General features: G+C 41.2%; 1 protein-coding gene across 1 annotated transcript in view; it reads left to right on the top strand.

Moving 5' to 3' along the window:
- PTCH2 (patched 2) overlaps positions 1-23,982 on the top strand; it is a 64,860-nt gene extending 40,878 nt beyond the window's left edge. Inside the window, exons 7-23 of the mRNA XM_063297838.1 lie at positions 2,593-2,714; positions 4,353-4,500; positions 5,221-5,352; positions 5,472-5,627; positions 6,240-6,332; positions 6,451-6,576; positions 7,058-7,176; positions 7,621-8,023; positions 9,022-9,334; positions 10,193-10,335; positions 10,635-10,815; positions 11,029-11,312; positions 13,411-13,548; positions 14,213-14,355; positions 16,459-16,558; positions 18,236-18,484; positions 20,132-23,982. Of these exons, the coding sequence (XP_063153908.1) occupies positions 2,593-2,714; positions 4,353-4,500; positions 5,221-5,352; positions 5,472-5,627; positions 6,240-6,332; positions 6,451-6,576; positions 7,058-7,176; positions 7,621-8,023; positions 9,022-9,334; positions 10,193-10,335; positions 10,635-10,815; positions 11,029-11,312; positions 13,411-13,548; positions 14,213-14,355; positions 16,459-16,558; positions 18,236-18,484; positions 20,132-20,548 (3,267 nt within the window). The 3' untranslated portion in view covers positions 20,549-23,982. The remainder of the gene's footprint in view (positions 1-2,592; positions 2,715-4,352; positions 4,501-5,220; positions 5,353-5,471; positions 5,628-6,239; positions 6,333-6,450; positions 6,577-7,057; positions 7,177-7,620; positions 8,024-9,021; positions 9,335-10,192; positions 10,336-10,634; positions 10,816-11,028; positions 11,313-13,410; positions 13,549-14,212; positions 14,356-16,458; positions 16,559-18,235; positions 18,485-20,131) is intronic.
- The last annotated feature ends 2,655 nt before the right edge of the window (positions 23,983-26,637 follow it).

Raw genomic sequence — 26,637 nt, 5'->3', positions numbered from 1 at the left:
TCCGTTATTTATTTTATTTTTATCCCGCCTTTATTATTTTTATAAATAACTCAAGGCGGGGAACATACCTAATACTCCTTCCCCCTCCTATTTTCCCCACAACAACCCTGTGAGGTGACTAGACCAAACTGGCTCTATGACTGGATCTGACAAGATGCAGCAAGATATTAACAGTGTTGAATTTATATAAATATCTGGTTGGTTATTTAAAAAAAATAAATAAAGGGAAGACTATTATAATACAGACCACACTCAAAAAGAATATAGAATAATTTGTGGAATGGGTGCAGAAGTTGCCATCTGTGCAAAGAATTTAGAAACAATTAACATAAATAAGGAGAAAGAAGTTGAAGATTGGCCTTCTTTTGATAAATAAAGGAAAAAAGAGTAAGAATAATCAATTGATTAAAATAAACTACCCAAATAAAAGGCAGGATTTTTTTTCTGCCATTCACAGCCTCTGTTGCAAGATAGCTGCAAGGTACACATTAAGTAACCTGATGTGAAATTGAAAGAAAATGTACATACTGGGTTTAAGTAGAGATGATTCTCTTGGCTGAGTGGAGGGGAGAATAAAGTCGATGAACTCACAGAGTGAATTATCTTATATATGTTTATATGAAACCACACGGTAGCTTCTTTAAGGCTAGAGACCTATTTCCAAGCTAAGTGTGGCCAAACAGACTCAACTAACTGTGGGGTCCCCCATCTCATTAGCTTTGCCCTTCTGTATTCAGGGTATGGGGAGGCCAAATGAAAGAAGCGGAATGCATGGCTCTGTGCCAAGGAGACTCAGCCTGGGCTGATAGTGCTGATTCAGGCAGACGCAGTGCAAGTGCTGACCAGCAGGTGGTCATAGTTGGAATGTGTCCCAGAACAGATGGCAGCATGGCAGCTTTTGGGAAGCAGAGGAGGAGGGGGCAGCCTGTGAACACAGACATACACCCAGACGGGGAGCCCGTGTGATGGAGGCCGGCACAGGGAGTGGGAGGATGGGATTGCAGCCACAATTCCACATTTCCTGGCTTGAAAGCCCAACTGTTATCATTATGGCTATCCGGTTTCTCTTTTTTTCCACCACAGAAAAAGGAAAGGATATGCCTTTAGGACTAAAAGAAATACCCAGTGTGCTGGTGGTCAAGCATGTGTGGCTCTGTATATGTGTGCACACACACAGACAGAAAGAGGAGTTTATATTTAGAATGACTTCTGAGCAAGAAGAGTAGGCATGCATTTGCTTTTGCAGTCAAAGAAAACCAAAATAATTCTGTAGAAGTTCCTGACATGATCACTAGAACTTCTTATATTTCTTTATTTTGATAGATATAATCCAATGCTGATTTCCTTGGAGTTGTTTGTTCGTCTAGTCAGGTGCTCTGTTGTTTTCGTAGCTGAGCGTTTTGAAAACCTGCTAGGAGGTGGACTAGAGAAAGGTATGAGCAGTATGATTGTAGAAGGTCTTTTTGGCAAACAAGTTCAGATCCCCACTCATCCAAAAGGCTCATGGAATGACACTGGACCAGACAGCCGTAGACCTTGTTAGGAAGGCAAATTAGCCTAATTTCTTGTTAGGAAGTAAATTCATGTATAGTTTCTTGAGGTCCTTGGAGTAATGTAAGGAAATAAACATAAATTCTACTGTTTGTTTGTGTTTCTGCCTCTCTCGTTGCTTGTGGCTTGCCTTGTGTCTTTGGACTGCATGATTATATGGTTTTCATTATTCCATTCAGAATGGCTCACACGTATTTTCAAATGAGGGAGGAAGATTTGTATGGAGCATTGTCACATAAAAACTTGTAGCATGAAGGTCTCATTTCCTCTGCTTGTGGGGTTTGGGAAAGATAGTCTTTTCGAGAGTGTGTATTCCTGCAGTGCCCTTTTCATCAAGAAAATGGACATCCAAGATCATTGTTGAAGGGACAGCTTAATGTACAGTTCATCCAAATACTGCCCCAGGATTATCATGTTACTTTTCCCCATAAAAATGGGAGACAAGAAAGACATGTGCCAAGGGACAGCCCTGATCTTCTGTTAAGCCTGCTGACTGCCCCTAATGATCCCAGCTATTTAGAATTAGGCCTGCTGCTATCTATGTAGCCTCACATCAAGTTGGATTATTGGTCACATCTGGATCGGAAAAATATTGAAAGAGTGATGGAATGCTGTAAATAACACAGTACTTGTACCGCTTGAGAAGAAACTGTCCAGGATTTGTAATGTGCAGAGTGCTACATTATTTTACTATTTTATTTCCAATTAATATATAAAACTACAAAGTTTTTACTCTCCCATAAGACCAATTTGATATTCTTTTTTTTAGGTTTTGCTGCCTGTCATAATTCCTTGGTATATTTTATATCTGACATTTGCCAAAGAGCAATATTTACTCTTGTTTGCCATGATAACCAGATTGTGCAAATTTGCAGCAAATAATCAGTCTTAAGCAAAACAGGGCTCCTTGGGGATTCAATAGTTGTAAAAAATGAATACCTTTCAAGAGCTAGGAGAACAGGGTATAGAGTGTTATCTCTCATTATACAAAATTCTTGATAGCACACTCACTTTGCTATCTCTTCTTTTTGCTCCTGCCAGGAACCACACATCCCTTCTGAACTCACAGGTGGCTGCCATGGCTTCTCCCAAAAATACATGCACTGGCAAGAGGAGCTCATCCTGGGGGGCACAGTAAAGGATTCTCAGGGCAAACTGCAAAAGTAAGTTAGTTTGTGAGTCCCCCTCTATATTAAGAGAAGGTTTCTGACTTGGAATAAACATGACAGTTAAGGAATTCTGCCTGAGGTCAGGTGACTTCCCTCTGCACAGAGGAAATTTAAAGATGATGGCCAGTGCCATACAGTGGTTTTGTTTTTCAATGCAGAGAGAAGGGCATGCAGCTGGGAAATGAGTAGACTTCACACTTCCTCCTCTAATGGTGATATATTGGCCCCTGAGCCAGCATGTAACTTGATGCCTCTGAGGCTTTGGTTTCTGTGAGTGATGGGTGCATGTCTATGGCCTGACCCCAGGAACAACTGGCAGGCATTTCTGAGCCATTGGATTTATGCTGATCCCTGAAGCTTGGGCTGCTGTTATCCCTTCCTTCCTGAAGCCACTACTCACCCCAACCCCTTTCACTAGATGTGGATGCTATCTTAAAACTCAAACACCTGTTTGCAGTCCTCTGAAGGGCAGATTCTAGAGGGAGCTCAGATATAGGCACATTTGAGCTTCTCAGTAGAATCTGCCCTTCAGAATGGTTTGTTTATTTATTTATTTGCTATCCCACCTTTATTATTTTTATAAGTAACTCAAGGCGGTGAACATACCAAATACTCCTTCCTCCTCCTATTTTCCCCACAACAACAACCCTGTGAGGTGGGTTGGGCTGAGAGAGAGAGAGACTGGCCCAAGGTCACCCAACTGGCTTTCATGCCTAAGGCAGAACTAGAACTCACAGCCTCCTGGTTTCTAGCCCATTGCTTTAACCATTAAACCAAACTGGCTCCCTGTACCAACACCATCTTGGAAATTTGGTCCTCTTCCAACCTCTTTGTCATCCTTTGTATGATGTTGATTCCATAGGTATTTATTGTCCAGATTACTGCTACTATATACTTAAATGGACATATACTGCATCATGGTGGGATCAGGATCATTATTGAATTTTCTCATACATTATACATGCTAGAAAGAAGTTACTGTGGATGTCATTGTCCCTGAATTCTTTCATGTCTGGCAAGGCAAAGAGCTGCAGATAAATGGTTATGGAATGGGAAAAGAATTTGAAACAAGTACTCTTTAAAGATTGCGGATGAGAAGAGAAATGGCCACTCTCATTTTAAAAATAAATGCAATGAGGTAACCAGAAAATAGAAAAGCATGCTCACTTCTTTCCTTTTTAAAAGCTCAAATGCAAGTTTAGAAAGTAGATGTTCTAACCGTGTCTTTTTCAGTACATGCAGGCTTGTCCTTTTGCATGGATTGAACAACCACATGGTGAACCATATGAGCAATCATCTCCACAAGCACAAATTATAGGCCTATCTGCCATCAGAGGCCATTTGGAAAGGCTGTTGGTTTTTCTTTAATTCTGCTTGCAGCACTAGCCAATTTGTTTCCCATGAAAGCTGCTGGACATTACAGCATCATTCATTCTGCATTAAGTTCAGATGTGTGTATGAAGTATTTGCTTGGGCTGAAAGTAATGCTGAAAATAAACTTCTGAAAAAGCTGATTGTGGGTAAAAGAAAACTAGAAGTCAGAGCTCCTGTCTTCTACCTCAGGCTGGGTAGAATGCTTTGCCTGCAGAGTTTGGGTGGAAGGAGTCTCTGAGCCAGCTTCTCTTTCTCTAGAGCTGAAGCCCTGCAGAGCATGTTCCTGCTGATGAGTCCACGACAACTTTATGAGCACTACCGGGATGACTACGAGATACATGATATCAGCTGGAGTGAGGAGAAGGCTGCTGCTGTGCTGGAGGCCTGGCAGCGGGAATTTGTTGAGGTGAGATGCCAATAGGGTTATTGTGGCTGTGGCACTGATGGACTGTGGGCTGCCTGATGTAAGTATGGCATGAGAGCTGAAAAGCTGCATGTAGAACTGGGCACAAATAGATGTCAATCAGTGATGGGGGATTGTGTATCATGCAAAGCTATGTTCAAATATATGTCTGTAAATATAAACACTTTCTGACTGCTTGGGCATGACTGCTTGTAAATATTCTGAATGACATGCTAAGCAGACTTCCTTCTTTAAAAAGAAAAAAAGGCCAATTATTGCCCATGCTAAGATTTGGATATATGACATGCGTAGCAACATATGGGCTCATGCATGCCTAAACATCTCTTTGACATCTTATGACCTTTCATTTAGTGACACTAGATACTAAGCCACTAACAGGGACAGTACAGAATGTATCTGAAAGAGATTGACTGCACTTGAGTGGATTCTGTGTGGTGGATTCCAGGGTGGACATACTAACTGATACGCCAAGTCTTTAGGAGTGTTTGAGATAGATTTTTTTTTTCTGGAAATGTTTCAGTTTTTGTGCAAGGAGATTAATTAATTGAGCAGTAGGTTGCTTGTGAGCATATGCTTTCCCTATGAATGTGGTAGGCATGTCTGCGAGAAAGATCGCTATGCTGTATGAATGTGAGCAAAACTGTACAAATACTTTCTTAGATATTTTTCTCTCACTGTCTCACAAATTTTGTCTCTTTCCAGCTGGCCCAGGAATCTCTGCCTGAAAATTCTTCCCAGACTATTCATGCCTTTTCTACCACCACACTCAGTGATATCATGAAGTCCTTTTCAGATGTGAGTGCCATCCGTGTGGCTGGCGGCTATCTGCTAATGGTGTGTAGCGGCTTCTTTCCATATTTTCCTCCCTCTTTATTCCACTATAATCATGGTCAATGCATGGTTTTGCCATTTGCAGTCTTCCCCTTACAGTTTCCATTTTCATCTCCTTGCAGCTGGCGTATGCCTGCGTCACCCTGCTGCGCTGGGACTGCTCCAAATCGCAGGGTGCTGTGGGCCTGGCTGGGGTTCTCCTAGTTGCCCTTTCAGTAGCAGCAGGACTTGGACTTTGCTCCTTGCTTGGAATTTCATTCAATGCAGCCACCACTCAGGTAGGCTACCCAATCTGAGAGGTCCAGATTTCCTGATGAAAAGTCTGCGACTTTTCATTCTCCATTGGTTTCTCTTCCTCCTATTCTGCAACATTAGTTATTCAGGCAGTTAAGATTTTTCAACATTAAGAATTATTGAGTTGCATGTAACCTCATTATCCTAGCATGGCATTATAAATAAGTTTAGTTGTAGAGAGCATTTCAAACTTGTGGTTACTCTTGGGGCTCCAAAATTATCATCATGCTGCTTTCAGCTCTCAAAAGACTATAGCCTTTAGCTAGTACTTTCACATTCAGAGGAAATGTAGAACAGTCATAGATCGGTAGGGCTAAGCATTGCTATTCCCTTGCACTAAGGTCAGGTCTTTTACATCCCATTTAGAAATATGCCTAAGAAGCCTCTGTTAAGGTACCTTCAAGGCAAGGATAGAAAAATGTTAGCATCATTTAGTGCCTAAGCATAAAAGCTCAACTAAGCATTTATCAGGATTCCCAGTGTCTACTTCCAGCCATTCCCTTTCCTGCATAGACTAAGACTTGTGTCTAATTTTGCAAAAGTTGATAGGTTCTGATCGTGTCCCTTTTGTTGTGCTTCCACCCTGACCTGTATAGGTGCTGCCCTTCCTGGCACTTGGCATTGGCGTAGATGACATGTTCTTGCTGGCACATGCCTTCACAGAGACTAGTCAGCATGTCCCTGTCAAGGTGAGTATATTTCCCTTCTGCCTAGGTTTTGGGATCCTGTGTACTGCCATTGGATCCTCAGCCCTTACCATCCATCCACTCTGAGTTTATGTTGCTCATTTTCATATTTCTGACCCAGGAGCGGACTGGTGAATGCCTACGGCGTAGTGGCACCAGTGTGGCACTCACCTCTGTCAATAATATGATTGCCTTCTTCATGGCTGCCCTTGTGCCCATCCCAGCCCTGCGTGCCTTCTCTCTACAGGTAAGCCCCACTGCTAGCAGCTTTCATACAGTATGCTTACAGACTCATAGTATCCTAGAGTTGGAAGGGACCTTAGAGGTCACCTACTACAAGTACAACCCTTGCTGCCTTTCACTGCTTTTACATATGAGCCAGATCTTTACCTCTGACTCTAGATGCTATTGCTAATGGCAGTGGCTCTCCCAGATGACTAGAACTACAGTGGAGGGCAGAATCGCTCCTTCCATTACAGAGTGTGCCCCTCAGACTACCTGCTTGTGAAGAAAACTCTTACACAGAAGAGCAGATGAGATGCATAAAGTCATGCACAGTTTGTCCTTTAGCATCTTTGGCCTCTCCTAGAAAGCTGAGTGATCCATTCACTTAAAAGGAACTGGTACTAGAAGTATAAAGGAATAGAAGAATCCTTATAAAGGATTCCATGATTCAAGATCTTCAATGAGAACTTTGCTTTATATAAAAATCTGCTTGTTTATTGCAGGCTGCAGTAGTGGTTGTTTTTAACTTTGCCATGGTGCTGTTCATTTTTCCTGCCATTCTGAGTCTGGACCTTCACAGGCGTGAAAACAAAAGGCTTGATATTCTCTGCTGCTTCTACAGGTACTGTCTTAGGAGGAGGGTGAAGATAAGTAATCCAGTATCTCTCTTGGTACTCTGACACTTTATCTGACAAAACTGGGCTTCTGAGAGAGGAGAATAGTTTGAGAAAGCATTTAGGTACAGCAATGAGAGATCAAATTCAGGTCCAAGAAAAATGTCAAAATCGCCAAAAGGCAGATGAAGAGATGGCAGCATCCAGATAATAGTTTTATCATGTCAAAAAGGTATCTCTAAAAACAAAGGTTTAAAAATTGACACATGGAGATAAACTATTAGGTAGGTACCATCTAAAATTATTGGGAGAGTGCTGCCCTTCCTCTTCATTCCAGAGTCTGAAAGTTAGGTCTGTTCAGAACTAGGAAATGTATCTTTACAGCAGGAAAATCTAGGCTTGTGTACCTACCCCTTCTCTAACAGTTTTTCAATGCCCTCTTCTACCCACAGCCTCTGTTCTGCCCGTGTCATCCAGATCCAACCACAAGAATATGCTGATGTGAATGACAACCACACTGCTCCAACTTATCCCCATGGTGTTCCAGCCCTGACAACCAGCACACATATCACTACCACTGTGCAGGCCTTTACTCAATGTGACTCCTCTGGGCGGCATGTAGTCACTATCTTACCACCCACACAGCATGTATTTACCACTCCCTCTACTCTTCTCCCTGCCAATCCTCTGGGCTCACAAATCTTCACTCCTGCCAGTTCCACTCGCAATCTTCTGGCACAGCTAGATGAGAGCAAAGGAGCCCAGGAGTGTGTGCCCTTGCCTTTTTGTCGATGGAATCTTTCCAGCTTTGCTCGTGACAGATATGCACCCATCCTGCTGCAGAGCCAAACTAAGGTAGGCAGTACAGAGTCACTCTCAAGAGTTTTGTGGGGCATCTTGACCTCTGTAGGAAAATAGACTGTATGATCCTGGGCACAATCTGCCATTCAAGGAATAAGCCAGTTGGGAACTAAATTTCCCTCACCATCTCAACCAACTGAATTGAGAGTTGTGTTCCTTTGCAAACAATGTATTCACTGTGTGCTTCTAACCAACTCTATCTGAATTGGTTGCACCTTGCCGAGTCAGTCCACAAGAGGGAAATATATATCATAGCAGATCTGGATCCTTTGTACATCCAGTCAGTTAAAGATAAGAACTTCATATTTTCCTTGAGTAAATTAAGACAAAGTGGCTAGGCTTGATCCAGACAATCTGGAATGTCTATCTGCTTCCCTATTAAGGTGGTCTCTAATATAGGCTACTCCCTGCTAAATATGACCTTTTCACCAAAATATTACCTATTTAAATATCACCTCCACTGAGGGGCAACTCAAGTTCTCATTTAAGCACTAGGACCTCCCAGCAGGGGACTAATCCCAGCCAGCCTGCAGGCTCTTCTAAGTCCCCTCCCAGAACTACTGAAAGAGAAAGTTAAATCTGGTAAGAGGCAGATTTGCAGATGCTTCATCTGGAGCATCCACCAACACAGCTATTCTCTGTACTGAAGGAGACACTAGCATGACTTTCTGTCACCTCATACATAGAAAAAGTACTTGAATGAAGTGGGGAGCAGTGGCTCTCTTCATTTTATCTTGCATAGGTTGCCTTTGGGCAGCATAAGATGCAAAACCATGACTTTCTGCTTCATCCTGCATAGGTAACTGATTACATCTGGGGCAGGGCTTCCTGTAGCATCATCTGACCTATTGTCTAACCCTGGATATAAAATTTCCAAAGAACCAAAGAAGCCAATCTCAGGATAAACAACAATGAAAAAGTTGGATTATGAAAAGGGGGGTAGTGTTTGTTCACACCCATCTTGATGACCCTTTTTTTTCCTGCATTTCCAGGGAATTGTGGTAGCTCTATTTCTAGCCCTGCTGGGCCTCAGCCTCTACGGTACAACCAAGGTGCACGATGGGCTCTATCTGACTGATATTGTCCCCCGAGGTACAAAGGAGCATGCCTTCATTTCAGCTCAATTCAAGTATTTCTCCTTTTATAACATGTTTGTGGTAACGAACGGAGGCTTTGACTACCCAAGTTCACAGGAAGCTCTTTACAGCCTGCACCAGGCCTTTGCTGCCATCCAGTATGTAGTACGTGATGAGAATCGCCAGTTGCCAAAGATGTGGCTGCACTACTTCCAGGATTGGCTGCGAGGTGAGTTAATCTCTCTTTAGCAACTTTCCCTCTTAGCCTACAGTCTCTGTCTTTATAGCCATCAAAAGGAATGTTTTCCAGTTCTTGGTGCAGGATGCTTTGAGGATGCGACGACTGGTATTTCAGGGGCAACCGCGACTTTGTACTTTGTTTAAACAAGATGCGTCCAGAGAAGGAAGGATCAGATCTCTATTTCACAGCTGCACTCAGGATAGGTGTATTCTAGGCTACCAGAAGCCCTAATAGATCTTTCTCTAGAAACTTTAATCCTAGTGACATTTCCATCAGAGCTGTATTTAATATAGGAGTAGGTTTTTTTGTATTTTTCACAGTTGTGAACTTAGGCTGGCAATGTTTATTTGTACACAGAAGTGATATGTGTGCATGTCCTGCTGCACACATAGGACATACACAACAAGAGAGCACTTCCTACCTTCTAGAACTGAAACTCTGTTCTTATCATTAATCTTAGCATTGTTGTGTGCAGGGACTGGAGGTTAGAGAATACATGCTGGAATACTTTCTTGGTAGTTAGGGAAACACTGTTTTCCTTCTTCTTTCCTCCACTGGTAACATCTGTTGAAGCAGTTATTGGTCATTTTGTACCATTCTTATTTGTCCGTCAGTAAGCTGTTGAATAATAATCTTTTCACATATTCTTGTATTGCTTATCTGTATCAAATAAGCTTTATGTGTAAGAGTGCACAGTTTATTTTCACTACGTAAATGCATTCCTGTGCAACTGGGCTGAAATTACTGTGATAAGGCATAAAAGCAATGATACAAAGAGGGGAGGTGCTAAACATGGTTAGATCTCTTGGAGAGCCCTCATTTGATTTTACCCTCTCTGTATATCAGGCCTACAGGTGGCCTTTGACCAAGACTGGGAAGCTGGGCACATCACCAGGGAAAATTATCGTAATGGTTCAGAAGATGGTGCTCTCGCCTATAAGCTCCTCATCCAGACAGGCAACAAGAAAGAGCCGTTCAACTTAAATCAAGTAAGTGTTAAAACCAACTCAGTAAGTTGGTAGAGAGAAGACAGTGGATAAACGAATGGTATTTACTGAACCATAAGAGTGAATTTTTAATATAGTAACAGGAGGGAGATAATTCCTTCAAAATATATATAGGGAAAGAAGAGCTTCCCTGCTGGCAGTTGGGGCAAGGGGATGGTGTTTCTTGGAATTAAAGGTTTGAAGGGACACAGAAGATCTGCATACTTTTGGAAAAGTGAGCCTTATCCTGCCCAATAACATCTTGATCAAGCACTTCCCTCATTCTTCCATCTGCCCCACAGCTGACAACTCGCCGTCTGGTCGATGAAAATGGGATCATTCCCCCTGATACCTTTTACATCTGCTTGACAGTGTGGGTGAGCAATGACCCCCTTGGCTTTGCTGCTTCCCAGGCCAACTTCTATCCACCACCCCCGGAGTGGATCCATGACAAGTATGATGCCACCGGTGAAAATCTTCGAAGTGAGTAATATATGAAAGCCCCATTTCCATTCAGCCTTGTACCACACTTAATTCTGTCCCACTTAGTCATACCATAAAGCCACATAAATGGAATCACATGCCTGGCTTCATAAATTGGTGGGCATATGGACAAAGGGGACCAATAATCTTGGGCCCTAGAAACAGGAGGGGCCGGAGGTCACTATTCCTGATGGCTGCCTCTGTGTCCTCTAGTCCCAGCTGCACAGCCCCTGGAGTTTGCTCAGTTCCCCTTCTACCTCAATGGACTGCAGCAGACATCGGACTTTGTGGCAGCTATCGAGAGTGTGCGTGCCATCTGCGATGAGGTGGCCCAGACACATGGAGTATTCAGCTACCCCAGCGGATACCCGTTCCTCTTCTGGGAGCAGTACATTGGCCTGCGCCACTGGCTTCTGCAGGCCATCAGCATTGTGCTGGCCTGCACGTTTCTGGTGTGCACTCTGCTGCTACTCAACCCTTGGACTGCCAGTATCATTGTAAGTATTTTCCTTTCCAAATACCAGGTTATTTGGGAGGAGCAGAGATGTTGAATTGCCATATCCAAACATCATCTGTTTAAGCATATATACGTGTGGTTGGCAAATTGGCTTTGCAAGATCTGTATCATTTCTAGCCCTCAAACTTTTTATTTCTATCACAAAATACTATTCTAAACAATTCCAATTCTTCAGATACACCATTTTTCCAACTGGAATAAATCTGAAAAATATGTTGATGTAGTTTGCATTATTTACTTTGGATGCAAAAGTGAAGTATGAAATGACTGATTTTTGGATTTTAATAGGCAGTACATGAGGATTGCATAGAATTCTCTTTTTTTCCAGCAGAAATGCAAAATTATGTTTTACTTCATATATTCATGTACATTCAAATCAACAATATGCATTAAATGCTCTAAAGAGATGGGATTGCCATAGATTCTCTGTGTCTCTCTCTCTCCCTGTGCCCCCCCTCCTCTCTCTCTCTCTCTCTCTCTCTATATATATATATATATATATATCTGTCATGAGTCTTCTCTCTATAGTTCTGAAAGGTTTTTCTATTGTCTCTTTTGAATGGTATGTAAATGTTGTTTACCGCTACGTGTCTGTTGATGGTGGCTTTGTCTCAGTGCCAAGCTTCCAGGAATTCTCTAGCATTTTTGGATTTGGCTAGGTTTAGGATGCTCTCAGTTTCCCAGTTGAAAGTATGGTTGCGTCTGTCCATGTGTTGTGAGATTAAGGGGTTTTCATTGTGACTTCTGACTGCTAGTTGGTGTTCGTGGATGCATTCTGCTAGTCTTCTGCCTGTCTGTCCTACCTAGTAGCTGCTATAGTCCTTACACTATATGTTGTAGATAACTCCTGTTTTTTCTTCTTGGGCTACTGGGTCTTTTGGGTTGCTTAGTATGTTTTGAAGAGTTTTAGTTGGTTTATGTGCTACGGTGATGCCGTGTGGTTGTAACAGTCTGTTGGTAGTTTCTGAGATGTTTCTGATGTATGGTAGTGTTATCCTTTTCGTAGCTTCTGTTGGTTGTGTTGTAGTGGGTTGAGTAGTCAGGCGCTTTTTGATAAAGTTGAGTGGGTATCCATTTTGCTGTAAGATGCTGCACAGATTATCTGTTTCCTTTTTCTGGTGTTCTGGGTTGCTGCAGTGCATTAGTGCTCGTCTGAATAGTGTTCTTACACAGCTCCTCTTGTGGGAGGATGGGAGATGGATGTCTATCTGCAGCCTTGCACTGCTGTTCTTGCTTTGTCTACCTTAAAAAGTAATTGTTATTTTAAAATTTTCATTGCATTGTATCCTATTAACTCTTAATTCAGCGGTTATACTCAACTGCTTATGAAAGATTGATGCTTGACAATGAATTTTATATACTCATTATCTAGCTTGTTAGATATATTGATTATTCCTATGCTTATTACTCTGTTTTCATAATAGCTATATTTTGGGCTTTAATATTTGTAGTTTATTAATATCCATAAATGCATGGAACATATTTTGATTATTAAAAACATCTATTATCTAAAAAGGATACTAAAGACAAAATAGCTAAATGACACAAGCATGCACACATTTACTTTTCTTTTCCTCATCTGTGCTTTTAGAGCATTAGTTTTCAGGGGAGAGCAACATCTTAGGTGACAGAAGAGAAACTGTAGGACTATATATCACATATTTACATTCACCTATCCACTGTTTATCCAAATGGGGAAGAAAGATGAACAATGTATACAAATATTTACCACTGGCTTTGTAAAATGGTCTTCTCTTTTCTGATCTTATAGAACATCTTCCCCAACCTTATGCTCTCCAAATATGTTGGGCTGTATTTTCCAGAATACCCAACCAGATTGCCACTATTGGCCAGGCAGTCATTATGCATTTGAAAGGTATTAGACTGCAAATAGCTGCTACAGATGACTCCTGCTGTATTCATGATGTCTGTTAAACCCTTAGCAGCCCCAATTTTCTTCAGGAAGTATTATTCATACATCATAGATTGTGGATTTGTGTTCATAAACGGTTTGTTATCCCAATGGGTTTCCTTGTTTTAAATGCTATATTTGTCACTGTAATTTCTCTCTCATCTAGGTATTTGTTTTGGCAATGATGACAGTTGAGCTTTTTGGCATCATGGGCCTGATGGGCATCAAACTGAGTGCAATCCCTGTGGTCATCCTAATTGCTTCTGTAGGCATTGGTGTGGAATTTACTGTACATGTAGCCCTGGTAAGTAAGCAGTCACACAAGAGTGAACATTTGTGTTGCTATGGGACTCAATGGCTTGTGATCACATAACATTCTTAAATAGGCTAGTGGCTCATTTGCACAACATGCCAAGCTTGGTTAGCTTTACCCTTGGTTAGTTCGTTACGGCTTTGCCCTAGGTGTTGGGCAAACCTAGCTTGTTGGTTAGTTTATGCGTTAACTGAGAAACCATGCTGAAATGTTGTGCAAACTCAGTCAGTACATTTTGCTGTCTTTAAACTTTGGTGGATACACACTTAAAAAAAAACACTTGTTTGTTTGGATCCACACTGAAAAGAATAGGACCAATGAATTAGCACCATAGTTTAAAGTGGATTTGTACTCTTTAAAGTTCTTTAACTAATATGGATGGCTAGAGTGGAATTTAATCTGATTTTTGATACATGACTCTATAGTTGGCTATCTTTTTGGATTATTTTATATTAGGCTCTATTTTACTTTTAAAAGAACTAGAGTGAGAACTGTCATTTCCAAGGGAGGCTTTCTGCACTCCCATCAGTGGGCACCAGACTCAGGGCACAAGAACTGACCCAGCTTATTAGGTCCCCTCAGCATCGATGTGGTTACTAGTCTCTTTTGAGTGGCTGCTCTTTTTAGTACTGTTCTGACTGTTGATCTTTTTTAGGGGTTTCTCACAGCCATTGGCAGCCGGAACCTGCGCTCCACTGTGGCTTTAGAGCACATGTTTGCTCCTGTAATGGATGGTGCCATTTCCACTCTGCTTGGTGTTCTTATGTTGGCAGGCTCAGAATTTGACTTCATTCTGAGGTACAGTTCTTTCCCATTTATTAAATATGTATATGTGTATATTAGATTGATTCTCTGGATATATTCAAACAAAATGGCAAATGTCCTATGGCCAGTCCCAAAGCCTTAGGCCATGAGTCGACAACCTTTTTGGCCTTCTGGAGTATGTCACCAACAACTTGGAACTGCTGATCCACGTCTTATGGTATCAGTAAGAAGAATGCTCTTTTTCCGATGGATAACGGGGAATTTCAGTAATATGATCCAGAGGAATAAGTCTAAGTAGTTAACTAACCAAGAAGGAAAGGAAAGCAAAATCTAGTAAGATGCACAGCTGTCCTAGAGCAGGACTGGTACGTTCTGCCAAATTTCTGAGACAGAGATGAGGATTTCTGTAGGACACTTCCTCATATCTGGCATCTTCTCCTAAACAGTTATGGAGATATATAAGCAATAGGAGGCTGGGTTGCCATAAAAAGGAGGCCAGGTACCATCTTCAGCATGAAGCAGTTCTGGGGGAGAGCTATATTTACAGTCTGGCATTGCATAGCATCCCTATGAGAGAGATGGGAACACAGAAGCCTGAGCAGTAGGCATGTAGGGCCTGTGAACAAGAGTCACTGGAATATTTTTTAGGCCAAATGTCTGTATACTACATACCATAGCAATCTTCATCTATGCAGTTGGACCTCACACCTCCCAAATGACCTTTATAGGAGAGAGAAATGGAAGTGAGGTTACCAACCACCCCCCTAAACTTTCCAATTAGCAAAAGTTCCCTGTAGAAAATGCGAGTCTAGACAGAATGTGTGCAAGACTACTGCAAGCAGGAGTTTATGTATGTACAGGTATGTAACGTGAACAGGTAGTCCTTGACTTATGACCATTTGTTTAGTGACTATTCAAAGTTACGACAGCACTGAAAAAAGTGACTTACAACCTGTCCTCTCACTTACTACTGTTGCAGCATCCCTGCAGTATATGATCAAAATTCAGGTGTTTGGCAACAGCATGTATTTACAATGGTTGCAGCGTCCCGGGGTCATGTGATTGCCATTTGCAACCTTCCCAGCCAGCTTCTGAGAAGCAAAGTCAATGGGGGAAGCCAGATTCACTTAACAGCCACATGATTCACTTAATGGCCACGGTGATTTGCTTAACAACTGCAGCAAAAAAGGTTGTAAAATTGGGCATGACTCACTTAACCAGCACCTCGCTTAGTGACAGAAGTTCCAGTCTCAATTGTGGTTGTAAGCTGAGGACTACCTGTCATGAGCACTGATAGTGAGCAGGAGGGGGCCCCTATCCAGAGGGGAAAACGCATGCGTAGTAGAGAGAATTTGAGCTGTCATTCAAAGAGACACAGAACAGACCCGCCTTGACTTTTGGGGTTTATCTGTATGGGTTTTCTCGCGCTTCTTCAGTTTGGAAGGATTTTCTGTCCACTTTAGCAGTAATAAAACACTAGAGACCTATTCCTCGTCTCGGCGTGGTTCCTGCTTGTCAGAACACTACCTGTATGTGTTCTATCAAAGCATAAATATGATAGTCATGAGGAAGTTAGTGTGCTAAGCAGGATAACTCCATACTCTGATAAAAAATCTAAGATGCTTCCTTCCTTACTGTAGAGAGTAAGGAAGATGACCTTGATGGAAATATGCAAGAACTGTTACCTAGGCAAAAGGGGCTGAATCATTTTTTTTAATCCAAAGAAATGAGATAACATTCGGAATCAGATTCTCTGATTCACCAGAGTATGAGGAGGCGGAGTTGGTGCAGCACAATCAGACTTGCAAGATTCGATTATTGTGGCCAATCTCAATAAAAGCAGTTTTCGCCTTCCTATGGAGCTGATTTCCTGGTCTGGTCTACTAGTGATCCTTACAACTACCCTCTGGATAAATGCCTTTCTCTCCCCCTGGCTAAGTTCACACATTGCACTATCATTATATGATTTGTTTGCTTATGGGTTTAGCATGACATGTGAACCTAGATATTGTGTTTTAGCTACTGGAATGGAGAAGGAAAGTAAGAGGAGCAATTACTGAGTCTAGCAATGAAGGTCTTATTATGGGCAGATGAGCCAAACATGTGACAATTACTAACTTGCATCTTTCCTCTCAGGTATTTCTTTGCTGTGCTTACTATCCTGACTATTCTGGGGCTACTTAATGGCCTGGTGCTGTTGCCTGTGCTACTGTCTATTATTGGACCACCTGCAGAGGTAAGAGAACTTCTGGTCCTGAACAGCTTGTTCCACTGGAGAACCTTGATAGAACAAAAGGGATCCTGAATCCCATTGCCAGATCTTGTTGAAGGAAGTATCTGAGAGGTTGTCCAGGTACTATGGAAAATCAGCATCAAGTAAATTGGACATCATTTTTTTGGCTTACCATCAATAAATTTCAGGGTTTCCTGTATGATTATGCAAGTCTTAATATTATGGGGAATTAATACTGAATACAGTCAGACACGTACTTTGAACTTTAAGAAAGCAGATCATAATAATTCAGAACAATAAGAAGTAGGATTCCATGTAAAAAGAAACTTAGTAACATGGGAAAGGAGTCCAAATTAGGTAGGAATTCCTAGAGACTGAGATACTAAAAGCAGATTTGCAAACAATTCTAATCAAGGTGGGGGAAAGATGAAGGAGCCTATGCAGCTATAGAAGAACTTTAGGAAAGATCTGAAAATGAAGCTGGCCACATACAGGAGATGGAAAGAGTAGAGTCATATAGATAGCTTGAATCTATACTGTATATGGATATGGATAGCCTAGAACTGTAGCTATAGTGTCTTAAAACTAAAGCTCAGAATTAGCTGAGATAGGTGAGGGATGTTAAGAACTATAACAATGGTTTCTTCAAATATATTCCACAAAATAAAAGGAAGAGAAAAAAAGCTGCTTGTAAAGATGACAGAACAGCAATAGATAGTGAAAAAGTGGCAGAGTCAGTGTTCTCGTAGAAGATATACATTCCATAGCGTTTGCCCTCCGTGCGTTTGATTTCAGTAAAGCAGTTGACTAACTATGAAATTTTAGACAGCATCAATTGAAGCATACATAGTTTCTGCTGATGAAGCCTAACAAGAAAGAAAGAAGGAATTGCCCTGTTATATTCCACATTGTCAGAATGCACCATGGATCCAATTCTGGCCGCCACATCTTAAGAAAAAATGCAGAAAGATGGAACCGGTGCAGAGAAGGGCAACAAAAGTTATCCCAGCTGTCAAAATTAATTCCTATAAGGAGAGCGTGAGAGAATTGGCTGTGTTTAGCTCTGAAACATGGATTATGTGTGTCAGTGATATGGTTACACTTCTAAGTACCTGGTGACCAAGAACTGTTCTCTGCTGTCCACAGAATAATGGTGCAGAGTGAGGTTGAATCTTAGAAAATATTTATTAACAGAAAGAGCAGTTCTACAGTAGAATCAACCCCCAAGAGAGAAGGTGAGCTTTCCTTCCTGAATGTGTTCAAGCAGAGGTTTGGTATGGATACTTTAATCTGGATTCCCGCACCGATCAGGAGATTGGACTTCTTCCAAGTCTGTGATTCCTTGAGAAAGCAACAGTACAGTGGAATACAGTTGTTCTGACCTGTATTGTTCCATCCCAGGGGTCCTATATCTTTTTCTTATTGGAAGTGCCAGCTGAGATTTATAAAATTAAGAGCAGTATCTGTCAGCTGGGATTTACCATTTGCTATACATAGGATGATTAGACTTGCCTTTTTCAACCCAATGCCCTTCAGATATAAGCTGTACTTGTAAGCAATTATGGGATGGTCCCAGACTGAGCTAGCTGCTTAGAGGGTCACATTTGAAAGCACAACAGCTGGAGAACTTTTCCTAGTTCCCCTGCTCTCTACATATGCTTCTTTCTTTCCAACATATAGGTCACACCAGCAGATAATGGCAGCCGCTTGCCAACACCATCTCCTGTCCCACCGCCTCTCAACCATCACAACTTCTACATTCACCAACATGGAAATGCCTTTGGTGACTCCTCAGACTCAGAATACTACTCAGAGACAGTTAGTGCATCAGAGACTGGTGAAGATGACCGCGGCACATATATCATCTCCCCAGCACAATCACAGATCTTGGTCAAGGCCAGCAAAAGTCCTAATTTTCCCCAGATCACTGTAAGTGTCCATCAGGCAACTTTCTGGTTTTTCTGGATAGACAGTATCATATCATAGAAAGACTCAAGGCTCCTAGATTCTAGCTCCAATAAGAATGTATTTTCCCTAATAAATTGGAGGAGGGACAAAAACAACTGGGATTGTTGATTTATTTTGTCTCTAATGCTTCCATGGAAATGGGGCATTTAATGATCAGGGTTGGGTGAGGCCCTGGAAGGCAAATGTCACAGGAGCTTTAAAAAACTCTTAGGGAAAGGTAAATTGGAACAAAAGCACTAGATCAGTGTTTCTCAACTTTAGCACTTTAAGATGTATGGACTTCAACTCCCAGAATCCCATTGCTGGGTGTTGAAGTCCACACATCTTAAAGTTGCTAAGGTTGAGAAACACTGCATTAGATACTAGGATTTTTTTTTTCCTCTTGTATTTCTGTGTGCAGTGGAAAAGAGCCAATGGAAGAGAATATATGTAGCTCAGGACTGAACTGTTCAGTTGTTGGTGCTCTCTGAGCTTGGTTGTTTTCTTGTAGACCTTTCATTACCAGGACAGGTAAAATCATTAGTGCAACAGAGAGTAGGGTTTGCCCTGCCAGTCTTGGCTTCCTCCTTGATGGTTCCTTGATTCGGGTATTGTTTTCTCCCTGATTGTTTATCTGGTGCTGTTTTCTGCTTATCTGGGTGTTGGCTGCTGGGGGGATAAAATGTGTTCTGGGCTGTTTGTTTCCTTCCTTGGCTTCTGATTGTTTCTTTTAAATGATATGTAAATGGGGTTTATTTCTATGTATGTACTGATGGCTGATTTATCTGAATGCCAAGCTTCCAGGAATTCCCTAGCATTTTGGGATTTGGATTGATCTAAAATGTTAAGTTTCTCAGTTGAAACTCTGGTTGAGTCTATCCATGTGTTCAAGATTAAGTTTTCATCATGTCTTCTGATTGCCAGTTGGTGTTGGTAAATGTGGCCTGCCAGTTTTGTACCTGTCTGTCCTACACAGGGGCTGTTACAATCTTTACATTGTATGTTGTTGATGATTCCTGTTTTTTCTTCTTTGGTTACTGTTTTCTGATTTGCTTAAAATGTTTTGGAGGGATGCTGTTGGTTTGCATGCTACAGTGATGCCAAACAGTTGTGAAAGTCTGTTGGTTGTCTTGGAGATGCTTTTGATATACAAGAGCGTTGTCCTTTTTGTAGGTTGTAATGGTTGTGTTGCGGTGAGTTGTGGAGTTAGGTACTTTTTGGTGAAGACCGCATCTGATGATGTTACCTAGCCTGGTAGTGAAACATCTGCAAGAAGACCCAAGCTCAGAGAGCACCAAGAACCCAACACTGGAGAAGCACATTGAGACTTAATCATTTAGACTGAGAAAACAAGACTGTAGGCAGTATTCCAAGGTCAAATAAAAGTATTACAACAGAAAATATTGAAGAGTCACTTTTTAAAAGTCTTTTCTCATGACTTTATACATGATGAACAACATTGTCCTCTCCTATTATGCCTCTATGTTTCCTTGTAGAGTTAATGCTTTTATTTTTAAATGGTGTGAGAAGTACAATCATGAGAACTGCTTACTCAGAGCAATGTTTTGTTACTATGCTGTTCCTTTCTATACCTAACTTGCTCACAGTAGCCTTTTCTCTCCTGAGCAGGTGGTAAAAAGCTACAAGACAAGCCTAGAATCACCTTTATCATTGTGCAGCCCGGAATGGACCCAACCCACAACACCTGGTGGCCGTTTACCAACAGCTGTCACAGAAATCAAAGGTTGTTTGCAGCAGCAAGGACAGCCCAATCACAGACTAGGGTCTCAGTTGGCTCAGTCTACTCCCAATCCTCCTCGGACTGACTCCATTACCCACAGCACCAAAATACCACCTTTAGGACCTGGTGGCACTTTCACCACAGTTACAGCCACTGCCTCGGTGATGTTGGCCTTGTGCCCATCTTTGCCTGGATCTTGCCGGGGCTATACGCATGAGGGATTTGAATCTGATGATAGCTCTGAGAAACCTGGCCCAAATCCATCTGACAGTTTGGAACTACAGGACCTAACACAGAATCATTAGCCATCCGCTTTGCCAAGACAAGTCACTGGCTCTAGAACTCCTGCCTCAGGGCTGGTGGGCATCCCAAGTGGGCATGGGGGCCAGATACATCCCACATCACAGATTGTGAAGTTGGCTGTATTTATGGAAGCTCTCGCACTGTGTCTAACCAACTGCAGGCATAATCAGTGCTGCTGAGAACAAAGAGGCCAGATTATTTTCAGTATCCATACTGTAAAAAGGTTGATAGGAGAATCTCTCAGCATTTCCAGATGTGTCTGGAACCAAAAAGTGTTCTGGTTTCTTGGGTGTCAGGGCATAGATTCTGTACCCTTGGTTTGGACCAGTGACCCATTTAACATCAGACCTACTTGAATCTGAAAAATGAAAGTGCCCATTCTCCATATGCTGTGTGAACCATCTCATGGCCTTCTTTGGGCTATTTGCCCAAACAGCCACCTCCCATGGAGAAAACAGGACTGGACTATGCGTGGGGAACTCTCCCACATTGTGCTGCTATTCTTTTATTTTTATTAATATTATTATAATTATTATTATTTTAAGCTGTATAAAAAGAGTCACAAACCCTCCCCCCTATAATTATAATAATTATTTTTATTATTTTCACGGCTCCCTCAATGACCATGTGGCAATTTCCCTTTAAGGGGAAACACCAGGGTGAAGTTGTAATGGGGAGAGCACCCCTGTTGTAATGTGGAGTGGAGGGAGTATGCAATGGTGGGGCACAATGTGTCTTAAGGTTCTATGCAAACTGTGTGGGAGAGGCTGCATTCTGTTCTTGCTCTCCCCAGTAGTACTGCCTGTCCTGGCATCTGCAATGTGGCTGTCCTGGATCCTGTTCCTCCCCCTTCCCCTATCCCAGACTTTATAAACTTTCTCTTACTTTGCTTGCCTCTTGTATCAACTGAAAACGTTCATCACACCAATGTCCCCTAAGCAATCTCTGATTAGTGTTTAAATGTTCTGCTTCATGACTAACAGAAGACAGGGATTATTCAAGACCAAGAATTTGTCACTTCCTCCACCCGGAAAAATCACAGTTGGGTCTTCAAAAATCAGTGAAAGATAGATTTATCCCTATTCCTGGTACTTGACAGAATGCCTGCATACTTCTATTGATTACAAAAACTGTGTTGCACATAAGGATTAAAGGTATCTAGGAAAAAACAACAGTCAAAGAAGAAAGCATGGTAAATTCAGTTGTGTACTGTCCTCATAGAGGGAGTATATGTAATAAGGTTGGCCACTCCATGTTATTATTGGGGTGATGGCACACATACCAGTTGAGATCTTTTTACAGATTTTTTTTCTCTGCTGAGATGACTGGCTTCCTGATCTTTATGGCTGTGGTAGAAATACTCAAGCCATACTTGATAGCCAATGGGTTTTCTTTTCCTTTCTACCAGAGGATATTTCTATGTAAAAGAAACTTTATGTGTGAAACTGCCCTTTGATTTTACTTTGAGAGATTTTGAGGTGACAGAAACCTCTCCCATTCAGCAAGATATTGATGCAGTTGTCAGAGCAAAAATGTTTAATCTCCTGCCTAAAAATTGAATATGATGGTTGCTGTTTCTATTCTTAAATTCTCTTTCTGGTTCAGCTTCTTTGGTAGAAAATGTAAAAATGAATTATCATTTGGCAACAGGATTCCGTTATGTAAGTTTGGTTTCTGCATAACCAAGTCAATATTGCTTTATAAAACAGTTTGGTTTTTCCATTCTATTTCAGAATGTCATCCTGCATTCTGCATGAAATTTAAAGAGCTGGTTTCTGGCCAGGTCTAGTCTGGGCATCACAAGAGAATGTCTGACACCATATATGTTAAAACACAATTTTCCTGGATTTAAAATGATTTATTTATTCCTTTATTTCTGTCCTTTTCCAAAGGAGAAAAGAATGGCAGCTGGAGCAATATTTTCTTTTGGTTAGGTCTATTTACATGAGGTTACCAACATCCCTATGTTAAACTACTCTCTATTTAAGTTAACATCAAATCAAATGATATATTTTCTTAATATGCTACTCTTTCATCTGCTGGATTTTCAATCTGCCAAACATGGCAATTTTCCACAAAGAATAAGAAAGCAAGGCATACAGATTTAGATGATTTCATTAGTCACCTGCATCAATGCAATAACTGTAGGCCAGGGAGCAGGCAACGCAATGCCCTCTGGATATTTTGCAGTTCAACTTCCATCAGTCCTAGCATAGCCACTGGCAAGAAATTGTGGGAGTTGTAGTCCAAAACATCAAGTAGGCATTAGGTTGTCTACCCATGCCAGTTGCAGGAAATGTAGAGTTGAGAACAGAGACTGCAACTAGCAAAGCTTTTAAGTGAAGGATTTTTGACACCATGAGATGGAAACAATCTAACCTTTTATACACATGCACGCAAACACATGCAGCCTTCTTATAAAAAAAGATGAAATGACTCGAAACAAAATTATGTATCTGTTAAGGCAGGTAAATTGTTTTAGCTGGTCCTGATTATAGATTTGGGAACTTCAGAAGTCAGGAAGCCCCTCCCCATAATTTTTAGGCATGACGCTGCCCAACATTTAGACACTAATAGTTTGCTACTTTAACCATGGTATTACTGTGTTCAGTAAGTTAACCTTTTAAAGCATTGTCAGTGTGACTGTCTGCTAGCTGTTTTTAGTAGCACGGGTGTCACTCTGAGGGCTTCACTTGTGTGACATGCTCAGAAAAAAAATGGTATCATCCCCTTGAGCACAGCGGCTGTTATCACAATCAACCAGTATTCTTGCAAGAGAAAGAGCAGAGTTGATGCTTCTTGGAATCAATTTCCCATTGACATTCTTCTTTCTAAACCCCAGGCACTTTAACCCCCTCCCTTCACCCAAGAACTGCTGTAATTTTATTCCCCAGCCAAAGTTGGATTTACTTCTTGTTGCCAGGGGAACGTTCTGCTGAGGTTTTCACATTTGGTGTAAGGTGAAAGCTTCAGTAGATTTATGCCTCGTTAAAATGAATGCATTCAGTTTATTTTGAACTATCACAGATTCCTAAAGTCCGGAGAAATTTCCCAGAACAAATTTGCCATATGGCCATTGGCCTGGCCAACATTTGGACTGAGGTTTTCCCACCATTAAATTCCTTCCATCCATCCACTAACTAAAAATAACTCACTGCTTCTAGAAAACCCATCTTCCCCCTCACCAAGTCTGGGACCAGTGAAACATGGTGGAAAGTGGACACATTGTAAGTGTATTTGTGTGTGTGCGTGTGCATGTGAGTATGTAGTGGGTGTGCTAGAGATCTGTTAACCTGATAAAGTTGTCATGCCATATAAATTATTTATATGAAAAAGAAAGATTTATTTTTGTAGTTTGTACAGACTTCTAGCCTTGCAATGGAATTTTTATTTTTAAAAGTAAATATATATTATATATAAACCTATCTTCTAGTGATCCTGTGTATTGTTCTTTGTTACAAACTTATGTTGAAGAGCCTGTGATTTTCTAGATGTGAAGGTTTCCATCTGAAAAATAGTGCTTGGCCAAAAGGTTATACCTAATTGATAGCACAAATTATTTCATTATAGATTTGTGGCATCTTGCCCTGGATCTTCAGTTTCACCTTACAGAAGTCCGTTTTGATGGACTTAATCAGTTTGTGTGAGATAAAATATCTGCGCAAATATGCACAGCTGGATGTTTTCCATAAAGATTGAATTGTGCCCCAAGAATATGCAAATGCTGTAGGCAAAATATTTTAAAATGTAATTTACATTTTTTTTTTAAAAAGTATTGTTGCCCTTTGCAAAGTTTACAGAGTTTTAATGGCATTTTTAAAGGACATATTGAATCACAAGAAAAAAGCTGGGGTATTAGCTGGAGGAACACTGGAAGTTCCCACTCAGTGTTCATTTTATGTTTTCAGCTTGTTGCACTTTTTAAAACTCAATCTGAATGGTTTTCCTGGTCATTTTTCACAGGTGATACTAAATTACTTTTTAGTCTTAAGTTTTTACCTGTGAACGTTGGCAAGAAAAGATAATAAAATTCATCAGAGACTATTTAAAGCCAAGTGTAAATTTCAAGTGAATACAGCTTTTTATGCAATGTATGCAAAGAAATATCATTTCTGAAAATACCCATCAATATCGATATCAGCAAATAGACTATCAAGAAGAGGGCTCTTATAGACTCAGACAGCAAAAACTCTGCAGGAGAGGAAATTCAGAATAAACTGGTAGAGAACAGAGACTCATGAATGAACAACTTGAAAACAATTGTTCAAGGGAGATATACCCTAGCTTTGCTATTTTGAAAATGAGAGGTAGACTGCAGGAGGAAGACCTGCATCTGTATTTTACATTACATTTGTATCCTAGATGATACAGAAGTTTTCCAATATCACAATGAGTTACCCCATCCCTATTGTTGACCCTCCTGGAAAGAGCGATTTCTCTATTCTCCACCTCCCTCTTAGTAGTGGCTGTACTGCAGCTGTCTGGCAGCATTTATTTTTCCATAGTGTGTGTAGGAAGCCAGCACAGAGTAGGGCATAGCTCTACACGTGCGTGGATGTGTCTTGTCAGCAGCCACAGGGACCACAGCTGAGCCAATTCCACATGCAGAGCAACAAACAGAATGAAGAAAAACAAACGGAGATCAGGTTTCTCTCACACATCACTAAAGCCTAGAGGTTCAGTCAGGGGTGTTCACTTAAAAAAGCAGTGTGACTCCTTTGTCCTACTATTTTGCATTTTGCAGTATGCAATAGCTTTAGCAAAGGAGCTTGTTAATGATAACAAAGCATATGGAGAGGCAGATGTTTGATGCTCCAGCATGTAACTTTAATTCAAAATTATGGATAATCCCAAGAGAAAGAATGTAGAATCCTCCTAGAAGGGAAAAAGTGCTGTCCTGGCTAATTCACTTCAGATTAGCAACTGAAGTAGCTGTCTATGTTGAACAACAGGAATTCAAGTTCAGCCTGTAAAAGTGCAGTTAGTGGAGTGTTACTAGCATATTAGAAAAGAATGCATCCCTAACATGAGAAATAGTTCTTTTCAAAAACCATGTTTCAAGATTGTTCATGTGAGTCCTGTAGAAGTCACAGTGCCAAGCCTTAATCCTTGCATCCCTATCTTCTTGCCAATTTAGTATCAAGTGAACAAGGTAGCTAAGCTGCTTCTTACCCTTATATACCAACTCACAATGGTTCTGTAAGGTTCCAAGCTCAGTGTCTGTCTGTTAAAAGCACCACTCCTTCCTTTCTCAAGCAAGTTGCTTCATAGCATGATGTCAGTCCATTTCTCAGGAAGAATCAGCTTCTTGCTAAAAGCTTGAACATATTTTGCTTCTCTTGTTCAGCCACAGTAGTAGTACCTTCAGGAAGTTTTTGTCTCCTAATTTACATACTTCACTTGAGTGCTACAGCAGTTGCCATTTCATTTCACATTTCATTTAGTTTTGTTTTATTATATATTTTTTTAAATCAATGTATATGGGTGACTAACAACACACTGCAACATTAAAAACAGCATTAGTGAAATAAAGTACCAAGAATGGTCAGCAAGGATGAACCTAACAAGACAATAAACAAAGTGCTCAATGAGCTATCTAACCTTCCGACCCCCAGGCCTTGGAGCATATCCAGGTCTTCAATACCTCACAGAAGGCAGGCAGGGTTGGGGCCAATCTGATCTGTGGGGGGGCACGGTGTTCCAGAGAGCAGATGCTGGGACAGAAAAGGCATGTTTCCAAGGTCCCATAAGATGACATCCTTTAACTGAAGGGATTCAAAATGTTCCCCTCCTGTCAGACCTAGTGGGATGGGTAGAAAAAAACAGGAAAAGGCAGTCTCACAAATAACTTGGCCCTTTGCCATGGAGGGCTCTATAGGTGACACTGAGCATCTTGAATTCCACCTGGAAGCATACTGGGAGTCAGCGCAGCTCATGGGGCAGAGGTATAACTGAAGTGTGCCCATGATTGACTGCACCACCACATTCTGGACCAGCTGCAGTTTCCAGATAGTCCTCAAGGACATCTCCTGGTAGAATGCATTGTGGTAATCCTTGCTATGGACTCTGTGGCTACTTCCTTATGTGGCAA

Source organism: Candoia aspera, chromosome 3 (assembly GCF_035149785.1).
Source record: "Candoia aspera isolate rCanAsp1 chromosome 3, rCanAsp1.hap2, whole genome shotgun sequence".
Classification (NCBI taxonomy): Eukaryota; Metazoa; Chordata; class Lepidosauria; order Squamata; family Boidae; genus Candoia; species Candoia aspera.
The sequence above is the reverse complement of the archived record's forward strand: the minus strand, read 5'-3'. Positions and strand labels throughout refer to the sequence as shown.